The sequence below is a fragment of the Otolemur garnettii genome, unplaced genomic scaffold (assembly GCF_000181295.1).
Source record: "Otolemur garnettii isolate 467f Iridium unplaced genomic scaffold, OtoGar3 scaffold00148, whole genome shotgun sequence".
Lineage (NCBI taxonomy): Eukaryota > Metazoa > Chordata > Mammalia > Primates > Galagidae > Otolemur > Otolemur garnettii.
This window is the reverse complement of record NW_003852543.1, coordinates 3742315-3750628: the sequence shown is the minus strand read 5'-3', so window position 1 is coordinate 3750628 and position 8314 is coordinate 3742315. Positions and strand designations below refer to the sequence as shown.

At 54.0% G+C, this 8314-nt stretch overlaps 1 protein-coding gene across 1 annotated transcript in view; it reads right to left on the bottom strand.

The window, feature by feature from the left end:
- Positions 1-1021: 1021 nt before the first annotated feature.
- The window catches only part of ARID5A (AT-rich interaction domain 5A), a 19088-nt gene continuing 11795 nt past the window's right edge, over positions 1022-8314 (bottom strand). The window contains exons 2-7 of the mRNA XM_003799275.3: positions 5810-5925; positions 4213-4333; positions 3856-3908; positions 3377-3474; positions 2992-3151; positions 1022-2675 (exon numbers count right to left, since the gene is read on the bottom strand). Of these exons, the coding sequence (XP_003799323.1) occupies positions 1443-2675; positions 2992-3151; positions 3377-3474; positions 3856-3908; positions 4213-4333; positions 5810-5925 (1781 nt within the window). The 3' untranslated portion in view covers positions 1022-1442. The remainder of the gene's footprint in view (positions 2676-2991; positions 3152-3376; positions 3475-3855; positions 3909-4212; positions 4334-5809; positions 5926-8314) is intronic.

Sequence of the window (8314 nt, the reverse complement as noted above, 5' to 3'; positions counted from 1 at the left end):
CTCTCAGAAAAGCAGCAGGAAATTGGAGATGCCCCTGCAGAGCTGAGAGTGCTCACATCAACGGGGACCACTATTCCCTGGCCACCCCATCAGTGGCCTCACATGTGGCCTGAGCCCCCTCCACAGGCACTTCCTGGAGGAGGTTGGAAGTGGAGGCTGGATAACGTGGCCTTTTTGCCCTCCCACCTTACTCCCTGGTGCCAGGCATGTTGCATATTCTCCAACTGAGGCTGTATCCTGGATGGTGGCCCTGGGCTAGCAAGAACCCTCCCACCCCTGGCCTTGATCTCCCCACTCATGAACTAAGGCAGTCACACTAGATTGTCCCTCCTATGGCCTGAGGTCACAAGCATCCCTGCAGCCATAGCCTCTGAGGGCAGGGGGAGTTCCAGTGGCACAAGGGACACCTGCAGCCCTGGCATCCATTTAACCAATGGTGGCCCCGCTTTCCCAGGGATAGGTGTAAAGCTGTTCTGAGACAAGCTGCCTGTGGAGGGACACCTCTGACAGGCCCCTACTCCCCACCTGAACCCCCAGGAAGGAGAGCATCAGACTGCAGGGCTTGTGTGTGTACCTCCTGAACACATCCCAACCTGTTTTATAATGCAGATGCTGAGGCCCAGACTGGCCCTTTCATTCCCTTCACCCCCAGCTCTTCCCATCCAGTGGGCCTTCCTGGCTGGTCCTTATGGGGCAGATGGGCAAGAGGATCATGCAGCCCCACAAGTCCAACATGGGCTTCCTGGTCACACTCTCAGCTCCCTGGAACTCTAGTAACAGCCACAGGGTTGGTTGGTCCTGTAGCTCAGCTGAGAACACTGGAGTCAACACTGTGTCTATGGCCTACCCTGCTCCTAGCCTGCTGAGGCAACCTGGGAAAGTCACCTACCCTCTCTGAGCCTCAGACTCCCATCCTCACAACAAAGGCAATAGGCAGCTGCCTGGAGCTTACCTAGGAAAGCAGGTTGAAGGAACAGGATGGGAATAGAGCCTGCTAAAAAGTGAGCAGAAGGCCAAGGCTTACTTTGGGCCCACTCTTCAGTGAGGTGGGGCCTTCAGGTCTATCTTCCTGACTCCTCCACTGACAGGCCTACCCACAAGCTTGTCCTGTCTCAACTGCCCTTTCAAAGGTCCACACCATGCACATGTTGGAGTTGGGTAGATTCACATTGGTGTCTTTTTATTGGACTTTCCATGGGCAACTTGAATGCCTGAGCTGCCAGCCAGCTCCCAGCTGCCAATCCTGCACCTTCTTTCCTAAGCAGCTCCTTGAGACAAACCCAGTTTTCCCACTGTCTTCCTCCTTACACCAGGCTGCCTGGCCAGCAGCACGACCCAGGGCTCTTGGTTCGTGTGATCTAGCCCTGACCCGAGTCCCTGCTCATACTAGGCCATGGCAGATCCTCTGCAGGGCAGCCCATCACAATGCTGTCTGCTGAGACCTACAGCTTGGTGTTGAGATGGAAGAAGTGGGGTGCTGCATAGGTTGTGACCGGTGGTGCATGCCAGGCAGACGAAGCTGGGCAAAGTCTGTGGCGGAGGGCACTGTTGAAGGATGCAGGGGGAAAGTGCATCAGGCCAGTGGCCATAGGTGACGGGCCTGTAGAGGCCAGAAAGTGGGCTGGGAAGGCCGGGATGACCAGAGGGCTGAAGGGGAGTGTGGTCTGGCCTTTTAAGGGGTCCGGGGTGCTGGCAAAGTTCAGTGGACAGCGCAGCATGGTGCCCCTGTAGGCTTCCGGGGGGGCAGGCCCCAGAGCTGGGCCCAGCAGGCAGGAGACAGCCAGGCCAGGCCCTGCGGGTTTGGTCCCACACTCTTTGGCGTCCACTTCCTTAAGAAAGGGAGACACTGCACGCAGTTTTTTGCCACCATGGGCAAAACTGTCTTCCTCCAGGCTGCGCTTATTGCTGAGGCCTGGGCTGCTGGGGAAGGTGGGTGGGGGCACAGAGCTCTCAGCTGGGACTTTGGCCATGGGGGATACCCAGCAGGCTTTGGGTTTGGGGTAGAGGCTGCCCTTCCTGGAGCCGCCTCTGTGGAATGCAGAAGGGCGGTTGGCATCACCGCCCCACACCAGCTGGGGCTCTTTGACTGACAGCCCCTCCTTTTTGCTGGGAGGCCCCAAGAGCACCCCATCTTTAAGCCTGGAGAAGAAGTCCTGGGGGTGCTGGCTGATAGGCTTCAGCACCTCGGTGGGACAGGTGTGGAAACAGCCTGTGAAGATGGGGGCTGCTGGGCAGGGGCCCATCTGAGCCTCTTCCCTGAGGCTGCTGATAGGGGCCTGCAATCCCTCCTGAGGGGTCAGCTGGTGCCTGGAATTCTCAGCCAGCCCTCCTGGGCTCCCAGGACTCTTGCGGGGGTGAATGGCTGTGGATGCCTGGGGCTCCTTGTTGGGGCTGTCTGCCCCATGGCGACAGCCTTCCTCCTGGCACCGCAAGGCCTCTGCCTTGCTCACTTGGGCCAGGAGCTTCTTTTTGGCCAATGGTGACATGATGCCATGTGTCCCTTTGCAGAAGCTGGACAGGAGCCGCTTGTAGGCCTCAGGGCAGCCGCTGGCACCCACAAAGGGAAGAGAGGGCCCAGAGGGTGGACCTAGCTGTTCTGTGCTGTCCCTGGGGGGCTCCTGGCTGGGAAGTGGTGGTGGTTCAGTGACATCTGTTTTGGTCTTTCCTGGCATCATCTATAATGAGAAAAAGCCATGCCTCAGGACAGGGCATGACACCAGGATCTTGGGAGTGCCCCGGGCCCTCTGCTAGCCTCTGTAGTACCCTCATGCAAAATTTTCAAAAGGTGCCTTGTCCTCTGTGTGGACAGGACATAGGGCTTAGGGGATGGGTTATGGGCTGGAGCTCAGACCCTACTCTCACAGCCATTTACAGAGAACCTGGAGCCCCTCTAGGTCCTGGTGTTCTGACCTCTAGGTCCTGGTGTTCCTTGCAGGGGAGGGAGCTGCAAGAGGCAGACACTGGGTAACCCCGAGAGGGCTGGGTGCTCACCTGGTCCATCTGCCGCTCCTCCTTGGCCTTCTTCGGCTTTTCAGTGGTGAAGTCATCCCCTCGCTGCTCCTTGGCCATCTTGTATTGTTTCCTGGGCTTGGAGGGGGGCAGCGGCTTGTCATCCTCCCCCTTCAGGTGCCGCACATATGGGAGGACCAGCCTGGGGAAGAGCCAGGCAGGTTGCCAGGAGGCCATGCCATCCCTACCTCTATGCTCCCTGGGTCCTCCTCCCTTACTGACTGCACACAACCCTGGCCATGATGGAGCACAGCCCTGCTCCGCTGGTCCTGCCCCTTCGTCTATACTCGCATACTCAGCCCAAGTCCCTTAGAGGAGGGCCTGGGTGTCCTATACCCGGGGTCCTGTGGTGGTCACCCTGCTGTACCTCTCATAGTGGCGGCGTGTGCAGGTGGCCGCACTGGTGCTGCCGGGGCTGCCCCCCAGCTCGTCGTATACGTTCTTCCAGAGGCGGCGACCTGTCACCTGCAACAGCACCAGGTGAGTACACAGTGGGCGGGGACCCCCTGGCTGCGGGGTCTTCTCAGTTCTGGGTCCCCCTCTGGGGATCAGGCCAGGACTGTGGTTCTGCAGCTGCCTCTCCAGCAGCTGGCAGGTCAGGAAGTCCAAGGGGGCTGCCAGGAAGCCAGTAGAAGGCCAGCCCAATCAGGTTTCTCAGCATGGGGTGGGAAGAATAGATGGAGAAGGGAGGAGGAAAACCCACCTCGAATGGCAGAGTACCTGCAAGGCAGGCTCCTCCCCACAGCAGGCAGGGGCAGGATTGGGGATTGAGCTCTCTCTTCTGATAAGGAGAGCTGAGCCGGGTAGCCCCTTGCCACTGACCCTACAGGGAGGTGCCTTCCTTACCAGCTCATAAGCTCCCAGCTTCTCTACTGCCTTGTAGATTTTCCACAGGTTAACTGGAGGAAAGAGGGACAGGTCTGTCAGTCTGTCCCTCTGGTGGCCAAGCAGACAGTACACACCCAAGCAGGGCCATTGCCATGGATAGGCAGGCTGGGCCTGGTGCATAGGTGGCCCAGTGGCCAGTGGGGATGGAAATCCAGCTCTACCCAGCCCCAAGCATGGAAGGGGGAATCCTGTTTGCAACCCTTGCAGGGCTAGCAGCATCCAGAGTTACCCAGAGTGGAGGTGCCTGCCTGGTGCCCTGCCTTGGTGGGATCCCCTGCTAAGCCCCCACTCCCTGCCTGTACCCCAGGAACGCACTCTGCTTGAAGCCGAGATGGGGCACCCTCTCGATGGGTGTGTGTCGCTCCTTCATGAACTTGTAGAGGCTGACCAGGAAGGCCTGCTCCTCCTCTCGCTCCCCGCCTGCCTCAGAGGAGTCCTGGGGAAAGAACAGGAGGCATTGGGATGGGCCCCAGTTGGTGGGTGGCTGGGGACATGCAGAAACCACTGCATGTGGGGAGGAAAAAGGTGCCTGCCCCAACCTCAGGCTCTCCAAGAACACCCAGCCCACTGCTCTGGGGTGGAGTGACTGTTCTGGGTCTGACCGACACAACCAATAGCTCTTGGTGCCTCCAGCCCCAGGACAGGGCCTGGAGTCCAGGACCTCCTCAGAGACCTGACAGCTCTAGAGGTGGCCAAAGGTACAATCCCCAGCCTTCTCCAGGCCAAGACCACTTCTTCATCTTGCTTTTAGCTTTGTTAACATTTGTATCTTCCTTAGCTCCTCTGCCCCACTGTGAGCTACCACAAGGCAGACTCTGTGTCCCCAGGGTGCCTGTGATGAAGGAACAAAGGTGTCTAGCACTGTGGGGCCACTCTGCCAAGCCTGAGTCCACCAAGCCTCTGCTGTGGTGGCCTCCCTCTCTGACCCACTGGCTTGCCATACTGAACCTAGGGAGTAGAAGCTCTGGGTGTCTTATGGCACGGTGCTGTCAGGTACATGGGACTTTTGTTTGCCAGTTCCAGAGGGGCAATTCCTACTGAAGCTTCATTTGACAGGGAGGTCAGGGCAGTGGGTTATGGCTGGGTTGAGGCTGAGGGTCCAAGGGTCCTATCCTGGCCCAAGATAGGCTGGTGGTCAGAGAGCACACAGCTCCCAGAAGCACATAAACTATGTAGGCCTAGAACAGCTCAGAATGTGCTCCGATTTCACTTCCTTTTTAGTTGTAAATATCTTCTACAATATTTCAATGTTTTTAAGGTATTAAAGCCGTTTGCTATTAAATGACACACAAACTTATGTGCTATCTATGAAGTTGTGAGACACTGGAGACACAGAGGGCTGGTTTTGGGCAGACCCCTCACAACTAACTGCTCATGTGAATCTGCCCTTCTAGTCCTCTTCTCTGAGTTCCAGGCAGGTTGTTAAAGACCATTACCAACTCACTTTTCTACATGAATCAGGATATTTTCTCCAGACTGTGCCACCAAAACAAATGGCCAAAATGAATGGAAGCTGAGGCTGACTGTGCTACTAAAATGCCATCTGCAGACCCCCCTTCAGATTCTGTGCTCATCAAAATAGCCTTGTTGAGCTCACCAAGTGACTTCCTATGTCTGTGTTATAAATGTGGAAGGATGGGTGTAATGCAGTTTTACATTACAGATTGGTGCTTTTGTCTGTTTTATGGATCAGGGTGTCAGGTCATCTGCATCTGAAAAACACGTTCTGCTATAAAAACTAAGACTGAAACCCTCTTCCACAGGTGATGGGCGAGTTCCCCCACTGCCTGTGAAGGTCAGGTAGAGGGACACAGCTCCCTTTTCAGGGCTTGGTGAGTCTCCAGGTTTACCTGGAGTCTAAGCACAAGTGAAGGTGGCAGGGAAGAGCCCCCAAGGGAGTCACCCAACTCACCTCCAGCTGGATGGGGCTCTGGCTCCTGCTCTGCTCACCATCAGGTTTAGGGGATGCAGGTGGGTCTAGGGTGTCACCCTCCTCTGATTGTTTCCTTTTCCCTTTGACAGGGGGTGCTGTAAAGAGGGAGGTGGAAGGGGAGGGAGAGAGAGCACATGAGATATGGGTAGGGAGGACAGGTGACCAAGGAGAGGTCCCCCACCCTCAGTTGGAATGGCCAGGGGAAAAGGGGTGTATACCTGGCTGCACATAGGCTGTTCCTGTGCATGTGCACACCCCTGCCACACACACACACACACACACACTGCTCCTGCTGGCTCTCCTCTTACCTCACCTCTAAACCAGCCCTGCCTGCTCCAACCTTGCCTCTCTCTCTTCTCTCCTCTACTCTGGCCCTTTCCCCACATCTTTGAGGGATACCCTAAACCACCTGGGGTTGGTCAGAGGGAGCCAGAGCTGGGCCATGGTGCTTGGGGAAACCCTGTCTTTGAGGACACCCCACGTTCAGGCACGGAGTTTCACAGCAGCTCACTCTCACCCAGGCAGTTGCTGAGGGTCCCCTGTCTGTGGGCCCCCAAAGCACCACAGGCGGTGCCTGGACAGAATTTCTTCCAAGAATAACCAAGAAGAGAGGAAGTGCCCATTTGTGACACATCTGACTTTTCCCTGAACACCTGCAGAATTCTGACTGCCCTCAATTAGGCCACAGGCTCCATTCACCTGTAAGGGTCCTGGTGACCCTTTAGGTCTCTGCTGACAAGTCTCTTTCTCTGGGTGGCCTTTGCCAGCCCCAAGCCAGGTGTAACTACCGCCTTTCTCATCACCCTCTGCTATTCACAGCCATCCTGACGGAGCTGTCTGTCGCTCATCTGGCTCTCTGAAAGCTGTGAGGCCTCCCAGCACCCACACATAGTAAGTGTCAGTAAGCTGGGATGCCTGATGCTCATGACAGCCCTACATGGGGGGCAGGAGGAGCCATGGTCCCTATTTGACTAAGGGCCACCGTGTGCTGATGGCAACACCTCTGCCACCGCAAAAAACACAACCATTGGAAACTGCCTCAGGCCACGTGGCAGTTGATCCACACCAGGAACCCATATCTTTTGACAACCTTTCTTTTTTCCTTTTCATTACTCTAGCATGGACTATGCCATACTCCTGGTTCACTCCAGCTCAGGAGAGTCTTACTGTCAGGAACCTGTGAGATTTCCCCTTTACCTGAGTTAGAAAAAGAATCTTCTTAGGAAAAATCAACCCATACCAATATGACCCACGAGGCCAATGGTACTGAGAGGCACATGGGGTTAGAATCTTCACTAATGGGGTGGTCTCTCCTTTGGTAGTTGTTCATATGAGTGCTGCCAAGCCTGCAACCACTCTCTCATGTGGTATGGGCCCTTGGCTCTGTGTTCCTGGCTCTTTTACACACAGAAGTACCTTGGATATATTGTGTGTTTGCCCCACACTACTGTGATAAAGTGAGTATCACAATAAAACTCATCTCACAAATTTTTTTGGTTTCTCAGTGCACACACAAGTTATATTTGGCTGGGTGCAGTGGCTCACGCCTGTAATCCTAGCTTTCTGGGAGGCTGAGATGGCTGGATTGTTTGAGCTCACAGGTTTGAGACCAGCCTAAGCAAAAGCAAGACTCTTCCACCTCTAAAAATAGCGAGGCGTTATGGCAGGCTCCTGTAGTTCCAGCTACTCAGGACGCTGAGGCAAGAGAATCGCTTGAGCCCAAGAGTCTGAGGTTGCTGTGAGCTATGATGCCATAACACTCTACTGAAGGTGAAAAGTGAAATAATATTCATAATAATATCCAAAAAAGTGAAATAATATTCATAATAATGTCAAAAAAAAGTTATGTTTACACTGTGGTTTATAAGTTATGCAGTAGCACCAGGTCCAAAAAAACAACATACATATCTTAATTTAAAAATACTTTATTGCTGAAAAATGCTAATGATCATCTGAGCCTTCAAGGTGCAATCTTTTTGTTGATGGAGGGTCTTGTGTCAGTGTTGATGGCTGCTGAATGCTTAAGGCAGGGGGTTGCTGAATGTTGGGGTGGCTTTGGCAATTTCTTAAAAAACAAGACCAAAATGAAGTTTGCCGTTATCAATTGACTCTTTCTTTCATGAAAAACTTCTTGAAGCAAAGGATGCTGTTTGATAGCATTTTACCCATAGAAGAACTTCTTCCAAAATTGAAGCCAATCCTCTCATTGCCACTGCTTTATCAGCTAAGTTTATGTAATACTCTTAGTCCTTTGTTGTCATTTCAACAATGCTCACAGCATCTTCACCAGGAGTAGATTCTATCTCAAGAGACCACTTTCTTTGCTCATTCGCATGAAGCAACTCCTCATTCTTTCAAGTTTTATCACAGCATTGCAGTAATTCATTCTCATCTTCAGGATCCAATTCTAATTCTAGTTCTCTTGCTGTTTCCCCCTCATTTGCAGTGCCTTCCTCCACAGAAGTCTTTTTTTTTTTTTTTTTT